Raw genomic sequence first — 26,002 nt, 5'->3', positions numbered from 1 at the left:
AAAAAAGGGGAAAGACCATTCACAACCATTACATCCCGATTCTAACAATATTAGTATTTTTGTGTTTTCCTGGCCAGTAGTTTTGCCTGTGAATGCTGAACCAAGGTTCTAGCTTATAATCATGATGTATATGGGTTTTCTACGCATATTTTATAAAGATCTAATCTTAAAATACACATAATTTTCTCCCTTTTCAACAGTACTTTCTTTGGTAAACCTTATATATATTATTGCATAGACTTATTAATAGTCACTGAATGGCTAAATAATTCTCCATCTAATGATGCCATACACATATACACACATACATATACAAACAGTGCCATGATGGACATGCCATGAGGACACTCAAAATATTAACTGAGTGAATGAAACTGACTGAGCTATAGCTGGCGCAAACATTTTCTGACTCCTAGATATTAAGCTGCCTTCCATTTTTTACCATGATGAATTATAGCACAATCATTTCTTTATGCATCAAATCTTTTTTCATCTTTTGAATTAGTTCTCTAGAAAAACTCCGACAAATACATTCACTATATCATAGGTTATGAATATTTTAGAATGCTTGATAAGTTATGCTTTTCCAGATGATCGTAATAATTTACACAAATATTAACATATTAACAATGTCTAAGAGATCGCATCTTGTCACAATTGGCAATATCATTGCTTTATCCTGTGCTGAGCGGACCAAAAAATGCCACCTTATTTTAATTTGCATTTCTTTATTTACAAGAAGAGTAACCATATTTCATACATTTACATACTAAATGTTTTGCTCCTAAATGAAATATATAAATTAATATCATTTGATTTAGAGTTTTAAAAATTAAATAGTAATTGTCAGAGTTGTTAGTATAAGAAAGATATTTAACTTTTGTCAAATTTGCAACAAATAGCTTACCAAATTATTTTAATTTTATTGCCATTTTTTTGCACACAGAGGTTCACAATTTTTACGGACTCAAATCTAACTATGTGTGTGTGTATGTATGTATATAAAATATATATGTACAATTTCAATAATAATTATAAAGTGAATGCCCCAGTAATCACCAACTAGTTCAAGGAATCTAGCATTTACAGTACCTAAAAAACCCCTGTATGTGGCTCCCTGATCACAAACCCTTCTTTCCCCTCCTGGGGGTCCCTATCAACTATTCCGACTCTCATGAAAATAATTTTCTTGTTTTTTTTTTTTAAAAAAATGACTTTACTACATATGTAAGCAATTGTAAGTGGCTTGGTTTAGTCTGCCTATTTTTACCCAATAGACGGCACCGTACTGTTTGTTTTTGTTTGTGTATTTCTTCCTTTGCTCACTTCATGTGGTTAAGATTCACACACACCATTGCATATGGCTCCAGTCAGGTCCTTTCCACTGCAATATCCTACTCAGTCTACTGTGGGTGCAATTTCCAATGGCTTCAGTCTGGAGCTCTCATGAATAGATGCTATGATGAACAATTTTATATGTCTATTCCGGTCCACGTGTGCGAGATTTGCTCCAGGGTAAACATCTAGGAGTAGAACTGCTGGTTGTAGTCTATGTATTTTCAACTTTATAATACTAAACCGTTTCCAAAACGGATACACTAATTTACACTACCACAAGCAGGACATGAGAGTTCTGCTCTACACTTTTGTCAACACTTCATACTGAAAGAACTGTTAAGTTTTTGTCAGTCTGGTAGGTGTGAAACGGTAACTCAGTGTGGTTTTGGTTTGAAATTTCCTGATTATTAACTAGGCTGCATAGCCATTCCTGTTTTGGGACATTTATATTTCCTCTTTTGTGAAGTGTTTGTATTTTAATTGAGATACCAAGCTTTCTTATTGATTTATAAGAATTTTATACTCCTCTTAACACTGGTGCTTTATCAACTATGCATATTTTTTAAATTGTTTCCCATTTTGTGGCTTATTTTATTTAGTCTCTTTTTTGGTATTTTTTGATAAATCAAAGGTCATTAAGTTTAATGAATTTGAATTTTTGTGCTATTTAAAAAAATTCTTTCCTACCAATATTATGAAGATAATTTCCTTTATCATGATTCTAAGTGCTTTCAGGTTTTGTCATCTCATATTTAGGTTTATAATCCATCTGGAATTGACTTTTAAGTACAGTGTGACAGAGGAGTTCTATTATATTTTGTTAGTTACGACAAATTTCTATTTTCTACCATTCCATTTTTCTCTCTGTAGAGGGTTGGACATTATACGCTGTTTCCATTCCTTTAGTAGTTACTTTAAACATTCCAACATGTGTACTTGACTTATAATAGTCTAAAGCTAAGCACTATCTTTGTCTCCTGGACATTACTAAGAATTTTTAAGTCTTGGAGTCCATTTCTCCCTCCATCCAAACTTGTACATTACTGTAGTCATGCATTTTAATTCAACCTTACATTTTTAAGCCAATCGTACACTTTTATTAAGGTTCTATACGGCGAATGTTTAGATTTACTGTTAGAAATGTATCTGACACTCTCTTTTCTCTTTTTCTTTCTTGCAAATTAGACTTGCCATCTGAGATCACTTTCTGTTGAAGAATATCCTCCAGAATTACATTTAGTGAGGGTCTCTTGGCTTTTGCCTAAAATATTTTTTCAATTTTTTTCTTTGAAACGGACTATTTTAAAAAAATGATTTTTAAATTGAGGTAGCCACTTATCAATAAAAAATGATGAAATCTTGCCATTAGCAACAACACAGATGTTCCCTGAGGACATTATGCTAAGTGAAATAAGTCAGATGGAGAAAGACAAATACCTTACGATTTCATTCACATGTGGAAGATAAACAAACAAAAAAAGAAACACATAGATCCAGTGAAGAGATTGGTGGTTACCAGAAGGGAAGGGAGAGTGGGGGGAGGGCAAAAGGGGTAAAAGGGCACATGTGTATGGCAACTATTCCTTTGGTAAACATGATGTAGTCTATACAAAAGGTGAAATACAACGACATACACCTGAAATTCATACAGTGTTACACATCAGTGTTACCTCAATTTAAAAAAATGGAACAGAATGGAGAGCCCAGACATAAACCCACACATCTATGGACAGCTAATTTACAACAAAGGAGCCAAGAACACACAATGGAGAAAGGAAAGTCTCTTCAATAAATGGTGTTGGGAAAACTGGACAGCGACATGCAAAAGAACGAAAGTAGACCATTATCTTACACCATACACAACAATTAACTCAAAATGGATTAAAGATTAGAATGTAAGACCTGAAACCATAAAACTCCTAGAAGAAAACATAGGCAGGACACTCTTTGACATTGGTCTTAGCAGTATCTTTTTGAATATGTCTGCTCAGGCAAGAGAAACAAAAGAAAGAATCAACAAAATGGATGACATCAAACTCAAGTATTTCTATTTTTCCCTCGTTCTTGAAGGATATTTTCACTGGGCATAGAATTCTAGCTTGGCAGTTACTTTCTTCACAGAACTTTAAATACATCACACAGTAACTGTCTTCGGGCTTCTACGATTGCTTTTGGTAAGGTATCTTTCAGTCTGCCATTCATTTTAATGTAATCTGTTCATTTTCTTTAACTGCTTTAAGATGGTCTGTGTCTTTGGTGTACTGTGGTTGCACTATGGTTTGTCCAATATGGATTCTTTCTTCTTTAATTTATCCTGTTTGTGATCACTGGGATTCTTGAATCTCTAGATCAGTGTCTTTCACCAATTCTGGTAAATTCTTAGATAGTATCTCATCCAATATGGATTATGCTCTAGTCTCTCTCTCTTTTTCTGGAATTCTGATTAGATATATGTCAGATCTTCTTACTGGGTCCTTCACATCTCTTCATCTCTCTTTCATATTCCCTAATTTTTGTCTACTAGTGTTGCATGCTGGACACTTCCTTTTGTCTTTATCTTTCAGTTCACTAATGCTCTCTTCAGAGGTATCTAATCTCCCATGTCTGTTTTTTTTTACTTCAATTGCTTCATTTGTTTTTGTGTTTGCTTTTTATTTAGGTAGGTCTATTTGGCTCTCTTTCAAACAAGCTGGGTCATTTAAAATATTTTCTATTGTCTGTAAACTTTTATGCCTTTTACTTCTTTAAACATAGTAAGTATAGTTGTTTGAAAATCTGTGTCTGATTGGTACAATATCTGAAGTATTTGCAGACTTGTTTCTGCTGGTTCCTTGTTTCCTTGTGTAGTTTTAAATTTTTATTGAAAGCTGCTCGCTTCCCTTAGAAAATTGATTTGGGAACACTTGCAGTTCCAGGAGAAAGGAATTCTCTAGAGAAGATTCACATTTTCTTTTGCCATGAGGTATTTCCAGTCAGGGGCCACTTTAACCTATATTCATAAATCAGGGGTTTGTGTTATCCAGATGTTAGAATTTGGACTGAAAATCCATGGAAAGCTACGTCTCAAGGATTCTCTTGTTGCTGTTGTTGTATTCAACACTGAACAAGTCTGCCTGCATCCCCCTGGCACTGAGGAGATGGAACTGATTTCTTCTGGTTCATCCTCCAGCCGAGAGTGGGCCCTTTAGTGTCCCAGCTGAATAGATGGTCTCCCATTGGACACCCACCTTGGCAGGCTTGAGCCTTCATTTCTCTTCCCCACAGTTTGAAGGTTGAAAACTGAGGCTCAAGGTTCCCCGGCTGGGCAGACTCACTTGGGGCAAAGAAGCTTCCTGCTCTGGTTCCTCCAGGTTCCCTTGTACACTCAAATTTTGACTTGATAATTCTTTATTATCTTGTCAGTTTTTTGTCACATTTAAGAAGGATTTTTTGGGATTTTATTCAGAATTTGCCATTTGAATCAGCAGAGAGTTTGGGTGTAATAATTTAGACTGCCATAATATCAGCGATGGAAAAGTCTCATTCGATCTCTCTCTTTTTCTTTCTCTCTGTCACTTACATTGGTGTCTGATGAGGGATTAGCACATAAAATTCTTTTCGCCCTCCTACCGCTAAACAATTACCTCACTGCCACACATCGAATAATCAATTCTTGATTGTGACATTTAATTTCCACATAATACATTCATATAAATAATTTGTCTCCTTTCTGGGTTTTACTGACTCACTAATCCCATTCTCTAATCTTGGATGAGTCTCATACTTTTTTCTGATTACTCAATCTTTATAATATACTCTTAAATCTTGAAGTGCTAAGTTCCTCCTTCTCATTTTTCTTTTTCAGGTTTTTTTTAGCTACTATTAACTGCCATTCTTCCAAATGGACCTTGGAATCATTTCCCCAAGTTGTGAAAATAATTCCTTTGGAACTGTTTTGAACTATATTAAACCTATAAATTTATTAGAAAGAACTGGCATTTAATAAATCAGCCTTCATATCCAAAATCAGGTCAGAATTTAATTTACATTTTAATAGGCTGCCATAGTTTTCTTTATTTCTGACACTACTTATGAAAATAATTCCTATTATCAACTTATATATTTTGTTGCTATTGCGAGTTGGATGTTTTCATTATATTTTCTAAGGTTATTTCCGATGTCTTAGAATGCTCTTACTTTTCTAAATTCCCTTGTCCTTGGTGGTATTTTATGAATTCTCTTATTAATCATAGTAGATTTCCATAAACTTTTCTGTGCATCTATATGTATATAATACTATAATCTACATTTTTTTCTCTTTCAGGACTTACACTAGCCAGAACTTCTAAAACAATATTCAAGGATATTAATATTTTGTTCCCTATTTTAATGATGAATCCATGCATGCTTGCCTAATACATATATTAGCTCTTAGTATATTGCATGTTTTAAATTCACTGTGGCATTTTATGTAGCACTTCATGCTCCAACCCTAAAAAGAAGCTTAAGAAGCCCTAGTCCAACACTACACACCCAGCAGATTTAGACGACATGGGCCCCAAATATCTAGATGATACAACCAGCAGTTTAAAAGAAGCTGTTTGAATTGTGCAGATAAAAATTAGGAAGTTTTGTTTGTTTTTTGCCTCTGGGAACTGAGAAAAATAGATACAATGAAAGTAACAAACCTGAACGTGATGGAAAGAGTGTTGAAAATGATGATGAGTGAGGGTAAAAACTGAAAGACCACACTAACAAGGCATATGGAAAAAGACCAACCCAACAAACCACTAGTGGAAAGTTTATATTTTTATTAACTATCGAGTTTTGGTAATAAACTTTGCATGCATAACTTATGTTGCTCATATGGAAATGTATCAGCCCACTGATAGAGCTCTGGGTATCTCTGTTTCTAGATCAATGTCCCTTATAACACAGTCTGTGGGTCACCTGAACAGAATCATCTGGGTGGACAGTCTTGTAAATATGCAGCTCCCCCACCCCATCACAGGCCAAATGAACAGAACGGGAAGGAAGGTTGGAAAACTGATTTAATGAGGCTCCCTAGGGCCTTCTCATACAAACTGAAATTAAGCAAACAGACAGAGAGGAAAAAAAAATAATAAGAGAGCCAGAGAGAAACACAGAGAAACAAAATCAGAGACAATAGGAGGCAAATTTTATACTTGCATGATGACACAAAAGGTATTATTCATCAAGTGGTAAAAGGTGAATCTGAGAATCCCATTAAAATATTATAATTAGACTTTTCAGAGGGAAGAACACACATATCACATTAAATCATCTCCAAGTTGTGCTCTCCACATTGCACAAAGCGTTTCAGACTGTGTGAACACCGGGCGAGGCAGCACCTAACCCATCACACCTAATTATCCTAATGAAACGCCATCAGCTTCTGCGAGGCAAATTTCTTGTCGGGTTTCATTGTAATTCATGCACTATTTTTACTGCAACAAATCAGAAAGCATCTTCATCACTCATGAAATCAAGGAATACTTTGGGGCTACAGCTTTTCTCAGATACCCACGGGAAACCTTCTTGGTAGACTTTGGGCCACTCTATGGCTTCTAGGAAATTGATCTGGGAATGTCAGTTTGATCTTGTCGCTGTAAGAATCCTGCTGAAAATATTAGAGAGGAGGTGTTGATGCTACGTTTGAATGTCTATTGTCTGTCGTCTTTTTCGCTGCCATCTCCTCAGCTCTCGCAGCTTCACCTCTACCCTGCTTTTAAACGTAAAATTAATGAGCCACATCCTTCTTCTTAGTAAGTGATTTGTGTTTTGATTCCCTTTTGGTGACAAACAAGCATGAGGGCTTTAGCTTGAGTTGTGACCACACTCGAAGGCATAGAGTGCTGTGTGTGAATTTTTTTAAATGTTATCACATTGGCTACAAGTCCTGCACATTGTCTTGAAATGGCGGATTGCAATTTAACTCGTCTAAATTCAATGGAATGTGCTGGGCACCTACTATGCATGAGGCACTGGTGCTGTGGAGACTAGCACAAATGAGACATGGCTCCTGGCTGGGGGAGCTTGCAATCAATAGACTGTTAACTGCTTTTCCTTTCATCTGTCGTTCCTAAACAACACAGGAAAAGGATGACTCGAAGACAGACTGCTCCTAGCCCAATACTCAAGCGAATGGGAGATCGTATAATCAGTGAGCATTGCTTCTCAAAGTATTAATGTTTGGAAGTTGATACCAAAGAGATACACCTGCTCAAAGGATGTCTGAAACTGAACCCTAGCCATTTTCCTGGTAAACAAAGACATAGCACCATTCTACAGTTCCCCTCATGTGCTCCAACCAATATGGTGGCTCCCCTCTCCAAAACCCCAGACATAAGTCTAAAGCTCAAGGGGCCCTCACAAGGGCTGTGAAGATGTCAATCTTGAACCACAAGACCCATGAAAAAGAGCCCTGAGCTCAGCATGGGGAAGACTGTGGGGGCGGGGGGGGGGGGCACATCCGTAATGCAGTTTGGTTGCATTTTTATTTAACAAGCTTTTATTCGTGCGCAGCCCACCTGCTGCTTGGTGCCAGCAGAGGGCGGAATTGACTGAACTCGGTTCACTGGAACATCCAGGCAAACTGCGTCAACTGAGGACCCAGGGAGCACCTTGGCACGTGTGGACACCATCCGCCTTCGAGAGGCTGTAAAAGGTCCACACACGCAGGCAGCTCAAAAGTCCACATGCCAGGTTAGGTCAACACAAGAAGACGAGGCCCCTCTCTCTGCAACAGTCACTCTCACGCCCGTCTAGTCAGAGCCCCGTCGAGAACCTAAGCTCCGCCCACAAGCTCCACGCCATGTCAAGCGACGCCCTTGCGTACATGATACAACACGAATGTCTCACCACTGAATCTTTCATCTTCTTGGGGAGAGGGTCTGCAGCCAACTCTTCCAGATTTTGGTGTAAAAATTTAGAAAACAATCTGCAATGAATAAAGGACCTGAAAATGGAAAAAACACACAGGTTTTGCTTTTTAAAATATGTGTCTATTACAATGTTTGAAATAAACAACCTCACCTGAAACCTCACACTCACAAATGACAAAAGTGAGTGCTCTCTACTTTAAATAATTCATAATGAAGGAAAAGAAGTGCATATTCAAGTGATCACAAAAAGAATTTTTTGATTTTCAAATTCCATCCTAATTAAAGCGGTCAAGTACCTCAGGAGGTATAGGGACCCCTCAACTGTCAACAGTTAACCAAATTAGAGGAGATTCTCTATTTCTGCCTGCCCACCAGGGTTTCAGCCTCGCACACACACACACACACACACACACACACACACACACACACACATGGCAGCAAAACTCAATATTCCAGGACAATATGTGACATGAAAAATTGTACAAATCGTATTTAACTTTTCCCCATTTTTCCATGCTTTTCATCTTGCTGCACCTGACAGCCTAAAATTATGGGTTCTTGGCTCCCAAACAGTTATAGCTATCTTAAGTCAAAATCTTCCATAAGTTTGGACAAATGACATGAGATAATTGATACTTGATTAGATATCAATCGATTGATATCTAAAACTTTGGCATCATGCAAAAGGTTTTTAGTCCCAAAGTGCATATTTATCAAAGATTTAAAAGACATGATTCAAGGAAAGAATAGAAAGTATATTTTCCAGTGACTGAGGATTATTATTAAACATATTTTATAACTCTGGTGCGAACTTCACTTTAAACCCAGAGGGCACTGGTTGTATTGGGAACAAAACACAAGAGAACAAAACCTAAAGCTCTCCTTTCCGAGGTGCCAGTCTAGTCTCCCCAGGGTGACCGCCTAGAACACAGGCACCGATGCTGCTTAATCGACCTAGTGAGGGTCCTTGTTGAGGCTGGAGCTTCTCACCCACCCCCAACACTGAGGGAAAGGCAAAGACAGCGCTTGAGTGCTAGCAGCCATCTGTGCCTGGCATTGTGCGTTTTACTCCAAAAGCACTAGAGCAAAGGTTATACGTTCGTTTGATTTTCATCAGTTTCTGGTCGGTCCTGCCTTTCTCCCACCCTCGTCCAGTGACCAGCTAGTTTAACAGCAACACAGTCCAACCACCAAGAGCACGGACGAGCGAGCGCAAGGCGGCGCACAGATGGGTGTGTGTTACTCACAGGAGCACAGAGGGGTCGCTGCTCTGACGGCTCAGATGGAAGGAAAGTGCAACCAACAGGCCACAGAAGGCTGAGAACAGCGCTGGGATGTGCTGTGTGCTCCACGGTTCCTACGGCAAAGACAGCAAACAGCCAAGTCACTCCGCGGCTGGGTGAGGAATAGCAGGATTGCGCTCTACGAAACGCTCCGGTATGCACCCCTGAGATCCAGCTGGCTGGATGTGGTGTCCTGTGATCACTCCGCCAATGGTCACGCCAGCACCCCACAGTCACAAAGAAACCATGCCTATTCATGTACAAACAGTGATGTTGACAAGGGATGGGGGCGGGGCGCATTTCAAATTAATCATTGCTGTTTATGAGAATATATTTACTTAATCTTTTCTGAGAATCTATTTACTTCATGTTGTCTGAAATTAAGTTTAAGATTTTTATAAGATGTAACATTAAACATGTGTTGCCTCTTCTGAATTTAATGTAATACTTGATGATAAGAACTGTATTTCTCAGTGTTTATTTAATCAGTGATTTAAAAGGTATAAGGCATGTAAACATGCATTAGGGATCGGATTGACCAGTGGACTGAAACAAAACTCAGTCAAAATTAAAGACAGTCCCCTGAAGAAAGAGAAAAATGGTTTGAAATGAAAACAGCACGATACTTCAGGTTTGATTTGACAGAAGTACAGATGCCTGTAATCGACACACTGTGCTCAGAGTGGAAGGGCAGAATGCAGGAAATGGTGTCCCATCCTGAGCAGCGTGGTCCCTTGGGACCCTGTTCCCCTTCCACCCATCCCTGACGTTCCTGCCAACACACACGTGTCTTCATATACACAGAAAACTTCTATCTAACCTTTCACTCACCATCAATAGCAACTGCGATGCCCTCAGAGGCTGAATCTAGTCAAGGACTTCAATACTTTTCTCTCAAGATTTTGAACCCTTAACTCACCAAGTGTTTTATTTGAGAAGGCTGGGTTGGTCATTATGCTTAAAGTCAAATACACAAATGAATGAGTCAAGCGTGCTCACATCATATTTGTAACCGCTAAGAAATGCTGGAGAAGTGAATGCTACCCTGGGGAGGGCGAGTGGTTATCTTTCCACAGGCCTTGCTTTCCTACAAATTAAAATGCATTTCCTTGATCTCCCCCACAGTGATGGCTAGGAGCCTGAGGGAGCAGCACCTGGAAGGGAAGTGAAGGGAGCCGAGCTGAGCCTGTAGCTAGACAGGAGGCGAGATGACCAGCTCCATACACACCATTCAGGCAACCAGCCTCCACTGAGGGATGCCCTGCAAGCCCCTCAGATCAACGTCCTAGCTGCACGGGGCTGCCGTGGTGACTTTCCCAGCGTCCTCAAGGCACCACAAGGCAGTCATTATTTTTCTGATTCTGTGCAGATGTCTTCCCCACCAATTTTGCCGAGAAGATCCAGGGCCGTGATCAAAGCGTTCTCCGCTGCTCTCTTCTCCCGGTGGAGTCCCCTTCAGCAATGCCCTCCCTCCCTGAATCCAAGGGAGAGGGGCACTTCCTCCTTCCTAAGACCACCCCTCCCCCCGACCACATCCTCCTCTAATTCCGCTGACACCCCCCAGATGGAAGAGAGAGAGAAAGACATCCTCTCTTTTCATCGGTCCCTTCTGCCCCACCTATAAAAATGCTTAAGTTGCTGAATCCTTAAACAATAAAAAGGCCCTCCCCTTCAAGCAGTTACCCTCAAAAGCCATGTACTTTCTCTCTCCTCTCCTTCAGTGCCAGCCCAGCCCTGCAGGAGGCTCCCTCACCAGCCAGTGACTGGCTAGTTTCTGTCACGTGGGGCTCCTCCCCGGGGTGCAGCACCTCTTCACAGCATGGGCTTTGAGCTGGGCAGACCTAGATCAGAATCCTGGTCCTGCCAAAGATGAGCAGTGTGGCCTTGGCTAAGCTACTTAACGTCTCTGAGCATTGGGTTAGCTTTCTCTTCTTTAGAAAGGCAAAATAATACACACTCAAGGGTTGCTGTGAGGGTACTTTTCAGTACCCTGGGCCATTTTTGAAAGCTTTTCACATGGGAGGGTTCAGTGCAGTCCCCACTTGGTGACCAGAGCCAGAAACCAGGCTCTCCTGGGAGATGTTCCCCCTCTGCCATCTCCAGAGTCAGCTGCTCCTCATGTGTCATCAATACATCTTCACTCTCTCTCCAATATGTCCCCTCCTTTCACTGCATCCTGCTGGGGAAGGCCTCCCCTGTCTCGTCCCATGAAGCTATTGATAATAGCTTCACAGAGGGAGGATGGGACGCCAGGCTCCACATCCCTCCCCAACTCCATGGTCCCACGCTTCGTCCTCTCCCTAGCAGAAGAGGGGTCCTCCTCTCCTAAAAGGCAAATCAATCACATGATTGCCCTTCATTCCATATTCTCCAGTGATTCCTCACTGCCCACTGAATAAAATCTACTCCACAGGAAGCTACATAAGCCAACAGTTTCCGGCTCTAGACTATGTTTTCAGCCCCAGTCCTCACATCTAAGATATGCGCAGCAGCAAAACCATAAAGATACGTTGCTTCCTGGCCCCCTGCCTTTGCACACAGGGTTCTGTCTGCACAGAGCGCTCTTCTCTGGCCCTACTCCACTCCCCTCTCCATGGGGAACTCCTACCCATGCTTCAGTGCCCACTCTAAGAAGTCCCACCTACTTGGTGCTGCCTCCTGACTTCCCAGGCAGACTGGAGCCCTCCTCTGTGCATCAAAACCACCTTTAAAGACTTCTACTTTAGCACTGAAGACTTCTCACTTCTGTTACTTATGCGCATGGGGATGACTTGCCCCCTCATCTGAGAACTGCTGACCATAGTTGTGCTTAGACAGTGCACTCCCTGAGGAGGGGCAGCCTTGCATCTCTCTCTCCCATGTTCTTGTCACAACTGTTAGCACATCGATGCATCCTTGAGTGAACGAATACAAGATTTCAGTCTGCGTGATTACCTCAGTCCCTCTTCTAGGACCTGTGTGGAAAAGAACTTTCAGCAAGAAAAGAAGGTGAGGCAATGAAGTAGCTTAGATCAACTGTGGACCAGGCAGTGAAATGCCACTGAAATGATCAGACAGTCAGAGAAAAGGTAATCCCTTGACCTTAGAAGTCTAATTTTCCCTACAAACAGCACCGCCAATAACAGAAAAGTTATTGTGAAACTTGGGAGTTTTACCCTTTCCTAAGAGTCCATTCTTCAAACATCTCTGGGCTCACTACTGTGTGCCAGGCACCAAGCAGCACACCCACGACGGGGACGGACGCAGGGTCTCGGGAAAGGAAGAGCACACGGGTAATTGCGGTATGATGAGCCATGAACAGCGAGGTGCTCAGTGCTGGGCACTCACAGAGCAGGAAGCAGAGGCTTAATGGAGTCACGGGAGTGGCTTGTAAGTGGAGGCTGCACTGAAGAAATGCCGGAGAACACGGTCCTCCCCTTGCAGGAGCTTCTAGAAAGGCCAACCTCGGCTCTGCAGGCGCTGGCAGGTGGCTGGAGCTACCCTCCTCCATCCTGGCGTATCCTCCTCCACTCCCTGCTCTGGCCACCCACCCAGGGCTTCTCTTCTTTCACATCCTACTTGGCTGTTACAAAAACAAGTATGAAAAATTTTCCAAAAGAGAAACCTAGTAAATGCGATTTCTTTCCATCGATTCCTCTGCGTGTGCCTACGCTGCGTACTGAAGTCACAATTCCGTGAAGGCAGATGCATTGCTTTCACGGGCCGCCCCTAAAAATGCAAACACTGGAAAAAAAATCACCACGAGAAGGATTTAGTAACCGTGACCGTGGAAATAACTGCCACTGCGTGGAACAGACGGAAAGGGTAAGAGAACAAGCGCTGGTGGAAGCTGATTCCAGGCTCATGGCTTCCTGGAGTGAATGATTCTGTGGAAGGCCCTTCACTTCTCAGTGGCTCAGCTTCCTCCTCAGTAAAAGGTGACAATGACACCTTTATTGAAGCGCTGCTGCAACGACTTAATGAGATCTGAAACACTCTTACAAACTGCAAAGCAGAATGTCAATGTTAGTTTTTTATTAATTGGAAAAGGAGTACTCATGACAGATGGTCTTCAAAGACAATAGATTAAAGCCAGACGACATATGTTTAAACAATTAAGTTTACCTACTTTTATTTACCCAAAACCCCTGCCCTAATTCTTCTCTCATTTACTCTCTATTTAATTAAATCTCTTCAACGCAAACGCAAAAGGACAGCCACATCTCTCTCGTGCTGAGGGACCCTCCCTCCTTACCTTCTAAAATAGCAATTGGTAGAAAGAGGAGTGAAAGGTAAAAACGTCCAATCAGAAACAGCGGAGTTGGAGGCGAGTGACGTTGCCCCCCCCCCACCCCTTCTACTGCCCATCTTTGATCTCAGGCTATGATTACACATCTGTATCCATGACCATGTGATTAACATCTGATCCCTCCACAGGGTCCAGGCCTTCGACAGCAGGGACTCATCTGTGTAGCCCAGTGTATTCTGAACACCTGGTGCAGGGCCCGGGCTGAGAGGCATTTAACAAACACATATGGAACCAACGCACTGGATCTGAGCGACCATCACCTCCTTACCATACAACACAGACCTGAGAAGGGAAACGGACGATCATTTTACGTAAGTATCTACAAGTACACAGAAGGTTGGTCTTTTGCAGAACAGTAGGTCAAAGCACGGGCTCTGATGTAGGACTGCCAGCTTCAATCCTCACTCTGCTGATCATCTGGACTAAGGTATTGGGCAAGCTATTAAGCCTCAGTTTCCTAAAATAATTTAATAGCGCACACCCCATAGGGTTGCTGCAAATATAATGAAATACTGTCTGTAGAACACTTAGTAGAGTAGCCAGTATAAATGCTCAGCAAATGTTTGCTAATACTATATGCTTTATGAGATACTGTCTCAGTCCATTCGGGCTGCTATAGCAAAATATCATCAACTGGATGGCTTATAACCAGCAGAAATGTACCGCTCACAGCTCCAGAGGCTGGCAAGTCCAAGATGAAGGCACCAGCAGATTTGGTGTCCGATGAGAACCCGCCTTCTGGTTCATAGCTGGCATCTTCCTGCTGTGTCCTCACATGGTGGAAGGGGTGAAGGATCTCTCTGGGGCCTCTTTTAGAAGGGCACTAATCCCATTCATGAGGGCTCCATCCTCTTGACTCAATCACCTGCCAAAGGCCTCCCTCCTAATACCATCAACTTGGGGGTTAGGATTTCAACACATGAATTTTGGGAGGACACAAACATCCAGACTATAGCAGACACATAAGGGGATTAAGGATTGCAGTGAAATCTCTTTTCCTGGAAAAATCAGAATTCACCTTACGTCTGGTCCTTTTCTAGGAGGCAAAGGGAAAAGCAATGATGTTCGCAGATTCCTTTTTCCATTCTATTTCTATACCATCGACAGAAAAGATGGAAACAGGAACTCGTCTACAAAATGTGACTCTGACCTTGCCAAGATGTGATATTATTCTCCCAAGCTGCACAATTTGAACAGACAGATCTTAGCATGGGTAATTCTCTTTTATTATTTTAAGCTGTTCCATTCCTTCTGGTCTGTGTCCCATACTAGTAAAAGTAAAAGTCTGTATTCATTCCTCCATACACGTGATTTCTTTTAAGCATAACCAGTAGCTTCGGGATAAATTGTTACACATGAATGAATGGCAGTGTGGCCACAGGGGCAGGACAGAGAACGACTGTGTCCTTCAACAAGGTAAAAGCAAAGTGATGCCAGAATGGCACGCTGCTTCTTCCAAGGAGAAGGGTAGGAGGAAGGATGGCAAGGAGTCCATATTCCAGCTGCTGCTTTGCAGGTTTTCTAGCCCAACCTCAGATCTTTCACAACTCTTTCTAAGAAAGAAACTGGGCTTGCCTGGGCTTGGACAGATTGTAAAAAGGCAGACCGCTTGGATCTTCCCAGGCTCACTGCTGGCAACGGCCTCAAGCTCCAAGTTCTTAGCCATGTTCAATTTTTTCAATAGACACAGATAGATATATCGATCTATATCTACAGATACCTATATAGATAGACATACCTCTCTCTCTCCATATATATAGAGAGAGATATATCTTTAGAGAGGCCAATTAAAATAAATTTCTATTATATATAAAATAGGAGGCAAACTTCTCAAAGAAGCAATGCTAGGAAAGACTACTTGAATGTCAACATGAGTTATTCTTTCATGTGCAGAGTGCCAAAATTTGCAAAACCATGGTATCTTTAAAAGAGATTATTTTTGATTTGGAGGAGATCTCATGGCTGAGCTGGCCTCACCCCTTCAAATTACTGATCAAGTAAGAAAACAGGAAGAATGGAAGAAACTTACCCAAGGTGGCAAGACTAGGCCCAAGCTCCCAGTGCAGTGCTCTGTATACCCCACTAACCAAAATGTTCGTATAGCTAACTGTGCAAAATATGCAGACATCTCACCACTTTCCATATAAAAAATGGAAAAAATGGTTGGTATGCTTTCAATCATCACTATAAGCTAGAAGGTCCCAGCTCTACAAGCTGTCTCATTCATGTATCCATCCCACATTCACTAGGGCTGGACAGCTATTCAGACAGCTACCTGTTTCAGTGCTTGTTGTAACACATGGTAGAGTGAAAGCCCACAGGAAGAAGTGATCAGGGGTGTGGGGGCGGTGCTCAGAGGTAGCCTCATGGAGGAGCAAGTATGAAGCTGGGTTCTAAGGGTGACTAGGAATGAACCTAAGGAGAGCAAATTCCAAGTCATGGAAGGAAGCGATGCTTCCAGGCTGCATGAACCAGCTCTCAAGGATGGGCCTGGTTATGCTGTGGGATGGGGATGGCTGGGCATCCTTCCAGAGGTATAGCTCATAAAACATATGAAGATTACAGGAATAGATAAAAGTGGGAAGTGGTTAAGCTTGGAGAAAATACATGGAAGGGAAATGACCTTTATTGTTTATCACTGCAGAATTTTCTAGACTGAGAAGAGAGGCAGCTTGGTGCCATCGATTCTGAAGATCAAACAAAAATAAATATGCTTCAGCATCAGCAACGGCATTGGAATGTAATTTAAGGAAGAACTTCCGAACATTGGTGATTCGACAAAGTTACAATTAGGGAAACATTAGCACTTCTTTCTCCCAAATTATTTTAAAGCATAGATATTTTCCTTGGAGAGTTAAGATACAAGCTTGCCTGAAAGAGAAGGGAGGAAGACGAGCTTGCTGAAGGCTTTTCTTCTTACACTTTTATTGCATAGAAACATCCTACTGTTTTAACAGCTCCACAATTTATGCCCACCCCCCACACACGCCTACACCCAACTAAGCAAACTGAGTACAAGAAGGAGCTTTCCAAAATTATTTTACAGAATTAAAATTTGGGAGTGGGGGAAAGCTAACAGATAAACTGCCTTTGCCCCATTTTCGTATCCTGTCTCCTTAACTTCCTGATGACTCTCCAGGCTGTTCAGTGTGAATCACCCGCCAGCATCGCCCCCAGGGGCCCAGGCTTAGCTCCCCTGCCCCCTCCGGGCAGCTCTGCCCTGCATAGCGGGAATCCTGGGCAAGAACAACACTGAGAGGGATGGGGCTTTCTACAGCATCAGGAGCATCTAGGGGCCAAACTTCTAGAAGGACTTGAGCTTGTTGAGTCAGGAATACGGTAAGAAGAAAAAAAAACGCCTTTGAGGATATTTTTATTTTAATTTTTATTTGGGGATAGAGAAGGAAATATTGACATTTGAGGAAGAGGAAGACAACTGACCTGAAGAGGGATTCGTCAAAGAAAATGATCAAACGCGCTGTGTATTTCAGCCGAAAGATTTAATTCAGCGCTCAGTTTCATTTCTACCAAGAGGAGCAGAATGGAAGAGGCGAAGTACTGACTGACATTTCTAGGGGATTTTTTAAAATAAACTTTTATATTTTAAACATATATGTATTAATCTTGAATTTTATTATATATTTATATATTATTTATTTATTATACTTATACACACATGCACGTGGACGCACAAATGCATACATATATATTTGTATATATATATGTATGCGTGTATGTGTGTGTATATATACATATAAAGACTTTGGAGGGTGATAAGGTTTTAAGTAATCTATCACCCACTGATAATGAAGTGCATACCATGTGACAATTTGCTTCAAAATTAACATCCCTAATTGCTTTGAGATGCGTCTCATGGGCCCCTGAATTGGGAATGATATGTATTGATGCCAGCTCCATGAAAATCCCACAGGTTTTGAAATATTTTTACGAGGTGGAAATAAAACTGTCTAATAGTCCTACAATCCTGTGGTAGATTTCATACGCATTTGGGAATTCTTTTGATGAAAATGCATAGAGAAGCTCAGCTTTATATAAAAGTACTCTCTGAAGAGGATCTTAGCTTCAGCACCTTTGTTCTTAGAAATTTTAGACATCTCTACGATGGAATTTATGGGGCAGACTAAGTGAGGGTTTGGTTATAAAGTGAATGCAAACAGACCAAATTCTAACTTTGCTCTGCCCTTTACATCAGGTTCACATACTTTCTTCTTAAGGAAAAAGCAATGGATTCTTCTAAGCCCATTAAACACAGGGGCATTTCTGAGATCCAGGTTTTGATACACCCTAAAATAAGAACTAGACCATATTGCTGTGACTCTGATATAAGTTCTATTTCTAGGTCTATTTTTGACCTGAATCTCATCTTTAAGTAAAAGGAGGTCTGTGCACCTAAAGTTCTGGAAACCAAGCAAGGTCAGACACGTCCCCCAGTCCTTGTACTGTGCACTCTATTCATACTGCACAACCCCGGGTGTCACAGGTCATCATGTGACCAGCACTCATGAGGGTGCACCGGCCACAGGCCGGGTTCCGCCAGCACCCAATGCTCATCTGTAGAGTCCTTGCTGACATTCCTCACAGACCAGGAAAACCCTGGGGGGCCACCCCAGGGCCCAGCACTGAGTCTAATTCAGAGTGGGTAATCACAAGTGCTCAATAAATAAATGAATGATCATATTAACAAAAATGACAAATCAGACTTCACTCTTTACTAAAAGTAGATTTTTCTTATTTCACCTTCTTTTTCATTTTGGCAAAAAACATCGTATGTTTATGATTCAAGAAAATATTTTACTTTTAGGAATAGCGACTGGGGAAAAAATGAGATCATTAGCCTACAAGACAGACTGACAAGGTCCCATTCATCCTAACCTATCTATATGAACATAGACAAATACATACGCACACAAATATGTGTACTTTTGGGGAAATACTGACATTTACTTTCCTTCTCATAGCCTTCTTCTCAGTTACCTGTATTTATTCAATCCAAAAGTTTAGAGAACACCTTTCATGTAACAGACACTGGACTTCTTATGGGATATGGAAACAAGTATTTATAACCAGAGTCTATGACTTTGAGGAGCTCCCGGTCAAACCGGGAGGGATGGAAAGTGTTGCATAAACACCACCACCACAATAATGGCTCCTGTGTACTGAGCAATGACTTGACCGGCCACTTCACACAAGTTATCGCATTTAGTTCATAGCACCCCTTAAAGGTAAGTATTGCTCATTTTAAACATGAGAAAACAGGCTTTTACTTTACTTGCTATTACGGTGAGGATCCGTATTTTCCACACAGAGCTGATTACATACAGAAAAAAGTACTGAGTGAACACCAAAAGGACAATATTGTCCACGAGATTTTGGAAGAGAGAAAGATAAACTCCTGCTGGACAAGCACAGTCTTCCATCTCTACTACGATCAGCATTGCTCAGACTCCAGGCCCAGAATTTTCTTTGCCACCCATGGGCCTCTGTCCCAATCTGTCACTCCAAACTGGACATCACTGCAACCTGCGATATTGACTTCGTGACATTTCCTGGATTTGAACCTTTCATACTCTGCTTAGGACCAAAACCTGAGTCCAGATCTTACTCCACTTGACAATTGCAATTCCATTTTGAACTGAGCTATCATTATTCTTCCTGTTTTTTTCCCCAATAAGTATCACGGGACACTGTCAAAGCTATCCAACCCAAGCTTGTAATGGATGATGACAATTCAGCCTTAACTGGGTTTGCAGATCGATTACCCTTCTTTATCTTTCTAGGAAGGGAAGTGTGACAGAAAGTGCTAGCCATATACATAACATCCATTTCCCCCTCCTTCCCCACTAGCAAGAATGCCTTTACTAGTTGTTCAGATAACTAAAAACTAGTAATTCCACTCCCTGGAAGTGACATAATTCTAGCCATAAAATACAATCTGAAGTCTAGTATAATAAAAGCAAATCAAAACTGGGATTGTCTTTTCAAACTTACTACTATTAACATTATCACCATCATGTTCACCGTTAACTATTTATGCTAATAATAGTTACCATTTGTATTAGTTTTCTATTGTAGTGTAACAAATTACCACAAACTCAGTGGCCTAAAGGACACAAATGTATGATCTCACAGCGTCTATGGGTCAGGAGTCTGGGCATGGTGTGGCTGGCTCCTCTGCTCAGGGTCTCACCAGGTTGAGATCACGGTGTTGGCCAGGGCTGTGATCTTACCTGCAACTCGGGGTCCTCTTCCAAGCTCACTTGTGGTTGGCAGAATTCAGTTCCTTGCAGCAGTAGGACTGAAGTCCCATTTTCTTGCTGGCGATCTGCTGGGGTCCACACTAGCTCTAAGAGGTCCTTGACAGGTGCCCCTCTCCAAAGGCAGTTCACAACATGGCCATTTACTTCTTCAAAGCCAGCAGGGGAGAGTCTCACTGCTGCTTCCCCTCTGACCGCTAGACCCTCTTTTAAAGAGCTTGTCTGATTATGTCAGACCCATCCAGATTATCTCCCTTTTGATTAATTTAGTCAACTGATTAGGGACCTTAATTACATCTGGAAAATCCCTTCAACTTTGCCGATAATGTAACCTAATCACAGGAGCACCATCCCATCATACTCACAGGTCCTGCCCACACTCAAGGGGAGAAATTGGAGAGCATGGGCACACCAGGGGGCAGGAGTCTTGGGGCAATTTTAGAATTCTGTCTACACCCCATTTAAAGAGTCACCTTGAGCTAAGCACTTTAGATACATTACCAATTTAATTTCATTTACTTCTGAACATTCACATGAGGTAGGTATTACTAATCCATTTTACAGCTGAGAAAAGCAATGTGAATCAGCCACGTGCCCTTAGGCAAATAACTTAAGCACTGGGCTTCACATTCGCCATTCGAATATAGAAATGCTATTATCTTCCTTATGTATTACACGGAGCTATAATAAAAGGCAAATGAGAAAACATTTGGGAAATTATTTTGAAAATTAAAGTACCATAGATCTTCAAGGTATCTTATATGCCTTGAATTGTTCATTTGACTAGAAAATATATTTACACTTGAAATGTGTTAGAGAGGATGGCACACAAGTCCAGACTGAAAAGACTCAAGATCTGGGGTCTGGGATGTGTGATGCTGAGTAAGTCACTTACTATCTGGACCCCCATTTCCTCATTTAAATAATAAAAATGAAGGGATTGGACTAAGGGATATCTAAGATCCATTTCAGTACTAAAACTACTCTAGAATTATGAGTTTGTTTTATATCTACAATTATATTTGAAATCTTCAATGCAGAGGAAATGCCATTGTTTTAGCTGCAGTCTAGAAGAACATGGGAAGCACTCTCCCACAAGCAGTTGTTAATGACGCCTGGGAAACGTTAAATTATAGTAATGTACCTCAACCTCTGGTTTCCCTTGCCATCAATAAAACAGAATCTCTTTGTTAGGAATAATAAAAAATAGAAATCATGGTTTATCCAGACATATACAAACCCCAGCTAATTAACTACTAAGCCATTTCTCCTGGGAGCAAATATTCTGGTTGATTCTGTATAGCACTGTCAAATATTTAAGTCAATGAGGGAGTCCATTTATATGTTAGTTGCTACCATCTTGGATGAGTCAAAGGGAATATGAAATTAAAAGAGAAATCAAAATTTTTTCCCCTAATAAATATTCCAGACAGCAAAGTTAACTCCTAGTCCCTCAATTTGCTTCTATCAAGTGAGAATAATAAAAATCAAAGATGTAAACACACATCAAGACCCATAGAGAGAAATACATCTCTAGCAAAGCAGCTGACGTGCTGAAATTGTTCATAAGGGCCCATCCATCCATCACGGGGCAGCAGAAGATAAAAGGGAAAAATCAATTCCAGCAATGCAAAGAGTAAGCACAAAAGGCATAAACAAAAGCATTGTTAAACAGGAAGTGGAATCACAGCTCTGGGTAAGTGTGTTAGGATGAAGATGGGTGAGCTTCTCTTTTTCCCTCAGGACCCCCTTGCGGATTTGCTCACCACATTCATTCAATTCACCGCATTTAATAGGTGCTTCATTTTGAAGTGGAGCGTCAATCTGTGACCACTAGAGATCTCAGGACTCACAAATGAGAAGGGAGAAATGTAAATTGCTCTATTTTTACCAAAAGATGTTTCAAAATATAGATAGAACTTTAAGAACCTGTAACAACAGACCATGCTATTTATCACAAGTGATGCTTGTTCCATGCTGAGCAAGGGAAGTCAATACCTCTCTGAGATGAAATAAACCTTTCCAAAGTACCCCAGTTCCAGCTGGGAAGAAGCCTGTTTCAACACCCAAGTAAACCCCAGGGCCTTTGAAATGTTCACACCCATCACAGAGTTAGCAGTGTGCTTTCAAAATGGAATCTATTTACTCTGATCCAACAGTTGCTTATGCCTGCAGCATGCCATAAACAGAAAGGAAAATAGAAATAAACAAGTCGCAACCCAGAATAGTAAATAGCTCTGATCAGTTGGTACTGGCTGCCTGTAGTACTGTGTAGGCACCCTGAGGTCCTATTGATCTCAGTGAGAAAAACTGCTGTGATCAATTAGTAATGTCTGATATGAGGAAAGTGTCGGACTTGGGGAAGTAAAGAAATGATAACACCTGTCTCACAAGTAGGTAAAAACCCAGAAAACTTGTCTATTTGAATACCAGATTCTTCAATAGTTTCTAAAACCCTCTAAGAATCTTTTAAGAAAAAGTCATTTAATAATCCCAGGAGTGTACATTACTTTTGATAATATTTGAGCCAGTAATAATGAGCCTTTAGCACGTGTCTAATGAAATGTGTTTTTCAGAGCATACAACTTCTCCTTTAGAAATTAATCTAAGTCCCATGAGCTGTTCCTCTGTGGAAAGCATCCTGAGGATGGAAGAATATTCTGTCTCCCATAGATTTAACCATGATTCTATTATCAATGAATTATTTTCCACTATCAAATGAGTCTTACCTGCTCCAAAGCATGAGGTGTGAGACAAAGGTTGGCCATAAGTCAAAGATTTAGAGTAAGCAGGTGTGATTTAACAAAGAGATAGCATGGAGAATTCAGCTGATGGAGAAGCAAGAATGAGGTTTTTGGTCTGACCACTCATGCAGTGATTTGGGAAGTCAATTGCTGGAACTTTTTAAATGCCTTTGCTTCCATCACCACTGGGGCCATCAGCTCATCCACGGCACTCAACATCTTAAAACTGATGACTTCTTTTTTCTATAAGTTCCCTTCATGTAACCACTATTCTCATGATGCACAACATGCCCACTGGATCAAAAACACATTTTTAGCCTTGCATTCAAAATTGTCCATAACTTTGATGCATCCTGCTCAGATATCCAATCTTCTCTCTCATTCACCATTTTAGTAGGTTAATTTTCTTACCACCTCCTCCATCTGCCGTAGTCATTCATTTCTAACTCCGACAAAAGTGTTTCACAGGCCTGACTGAATGCTTTATGGCAAAGTTCTCGGCCCAACGACAAAACGTTTGAAGGCTGAGCTGAACAACCACCTTCTATGACTGATTTTCTCTTTTCTGATCATCCACAGCATATCATCACCTTTGATGAATGTTAAACTCCTGAGGAGAAAGAACTGACTTTTTCTCCTCTCACATCTCTGGAGTACTTGGCAGAGTAAGTTCTATACAAATAAATGTATGTTGACTATCAGCGAATGTGACCTTTTCAGCCCCTGTATCAGTTACAGAGAGCTTGCACGCTCCCATTTCCAAAGAAAAGAATATTTATATCAAATGCCGTTTGCTATTCTGGGTTGTAAAGAGTGAAGAAGTGTGGAGTCTTGGTCAAAAGGGCACTAACACAGGGAACTAGCTTTCCCCCCTCTCAATAATGTCCAATAAGATACTCAAAAACAGAAGAGCATAAATCCACTCTAGAAACCAGAAAAGGTACTTGTGCACAAGCCACAGGCTCTGAGGAATTTAAGTCAGATCTTCTCTTACAGATGAGATGAGACTGAAAGAATGTTTTGAGATCTGACACACGACCCCAATTCCCGCTCTCCATTTGAGAGAGAGAGTAGTGTATGGAAGAAGTAAGCAGGGAAAGGTCTCGCTACATCCCTGCTGACATCACCTAAATCAGAGGCGGGAGGGCTGGAGTTGAGGCAGGCCTTGGGGTTGGCAGAAAACACAACAGTTGGACTTGCATATCTGTGGACTGGAAGTATCTGGAAACTCCCACTGTCTTGGAGGCAGCAGGTTTTACTTGGTCAGTTCACGGATGGAAATATTGGAGCAAAGAGGGTGAAATAGAGACAACCACTGCCCCAGCTACTCCATTCATAGCCACTGACTGTGATGAAGCTTCCTGATATAACTACCTAAAACCCCATCAATGAGACATTTTCCCAGGGCAAAATTACATCTGAACTGGTAGCATGACACTGGAACATGCTTTTGTTTTGTTTTCTTTTCTTTCCGTATTTTTGACCTGAGGTACCTCTGGAAAGACTTGGTCAGGGAGCCTTAAAGTTTTCTGACAGAAGCTCAATTCGTAAAACCTAATGTTCACCTGAGCAGACCGACGCCATACATACAATTATGTGGGCCAGGTATGAGAGACGACAGGGCATGATGAGATCTATGAGTGTGGGGAGCTCTGACTCACTATTCAGTTTCAGCAGATTGTTACCAAGTGGGAATGTGGGCCCAGTGTTGCCAGAGCTTTACGTTATTTAATGGAAGTAGAAGAAACATACTTTCATATCAAATGGCCTGATTTTAAATGTTGGCTATGAACTAATTTTAAACATTACAGAGGCCAAAAACAAAACAACTCTGTGGAGTGAATAGAGACAACAATAGGCTGTCAAAGAAAACCCTGTGAAGATGAGAGAAAATATAAGACAAACAATAAGCACCCTTAAAATGAGATATTTCTCTAGACACTACTTAAAAATGCTTTCTAAAACATATTGACTTCAAAAAGAAAATGTTTAGGAAAGATCGCCTTCAAAAGATTCAAAAGTACATTAACACTTTAAAGGTAAACAAGCAATTATGAAGGGAGAACAATATGAATGCCATGTTTCAAACTTCAATTGAGCAGAAAACCAAACAGTGATCAATGTAGAAAGAAACTTATAACTGTAAGATTAGGATAACAATAGGACTTGTCTCACAGGAATGCTGTGTGGAATAAATCATATAAAACATGTAAAATAACTAGTACAGTTCCTAATACATGATAACTTCCCAACAAATATATGCTGTTGTTATCACAAGGAGAAATTCTGGAAACTATACCACAACACAAAAGACAAACATAAAGAAAGGAAAACCATGAAAAAAAGAATGAGAGACATCAAAGACAATCAGAAACAAAAATCTGTGAAAAAATTAAAAACAGATCATGTAAACAAAATCAATAATGTCATTAATCAAAAAATAAGAGGGGGAAATGCTTCCTATTTGTAAGAGTCTTCAGTATGAAAAATGAGAATGGGCATGATTTTCCAGAAAACTTAAAGAAAGAGAACCAAGTCTAGTCATAGTCTATTGCCTCTATTTTTTTTAGAAGATAAGACAGAATTCTACAAGAATTCAGGAAAAATTCAAGTTGGTCTCATTCTTGTTCTCCTCAAAACTAAATATTGATGAGCAATGCCTCCACTTCAGGTGTAGAAATCCACAAGAGTATGGCTCACCTTTTGACTATAAGATAAAGCCAGATAATTTATAAAATCTCAACTTTAAAATAATTATAATTAATATATTAAAGGATCTAAGAATTGGTGGACAATATTCATAACAGATGGGCAATTTCAAAAGAGAAATGGAAATGCTAGGAATAAAAATACATGATGTAAGAGACTAGATGCAGCAGAGGAAAGAATTAGCGAACTTCAAGATGGGTTGATAAAAATTATTCAAAAGAAAACCCAAAGAAATAAAGAGTAGAAAAAAGAATATAGCATCTGAAAGGTGTGGAACAATATTAAACATCTAACATATGTATAATTGGGAGGCCCACAAAGAGAAGAAAAACTGAACAAGACAGAAGACATATTCGAAGAGATAATGGCCAAGGATTTGGAAAAATTAATAATAAAAAAACAGCGGCCAGCCCCAAGGTGTAGTGGTTAAATTCAGCATGTTCCACTTCAGTGGCCCAGATTCACGGGTTCAGATCCTAGG

The 26,002-nt window shown here is 40.7% G+C and overlaps 1 protein-coding gene across 2 annotated transcripts in view; it reads right to left on the bottom strand.

Annotated features, from left to right (window-relative positions):
• PCNX2 (pecanex 2) overlaps nt 1-26,002 on the bottom strand; it is a 281,662-nt gene that overhangs the window by 155,384 nt on the left and 100,276 nt on the right. For both annotated transcript variants that reach the window (XR_011538712.1, XM_008527506.2), the window contains exons 16-17: nt 9,470-9,579; nt 8,200-8,296 (exon numbers count right to left, since the gene is read on the bottom strand). Coding sequence is in view for 1 of the 2 variants with exons in the window: in XM_008527506.2 (XP_008525728.2) it covers nt 8,200-8,296; nt 9,470-9,579 (207 nt within the window). In the remaining variant the exon portion in view is untranslated. The remainder of the gene's footprint in view (nt 1-8,199; nt 8,297-9,469; nt 9,580-26,002) is intronic.

This window comes from Equus przewalskii, chromosome 1 (assembly GCF_037783145.1).
Source record: "Equus przewalskii isolate Varuska chromosome 1, EquPr2, whole genome shotgun sequence".
Taxonomy (NCBI): domain Eukaryota; kingdom Metazoa; phylum Chordata; class Mammalia; order Perissodactyla; family Equidae; genus Equus; species Equus przewalskii.
This window is presented reverse-complemented; position numbering and strand designations above follow the sequence as displayed.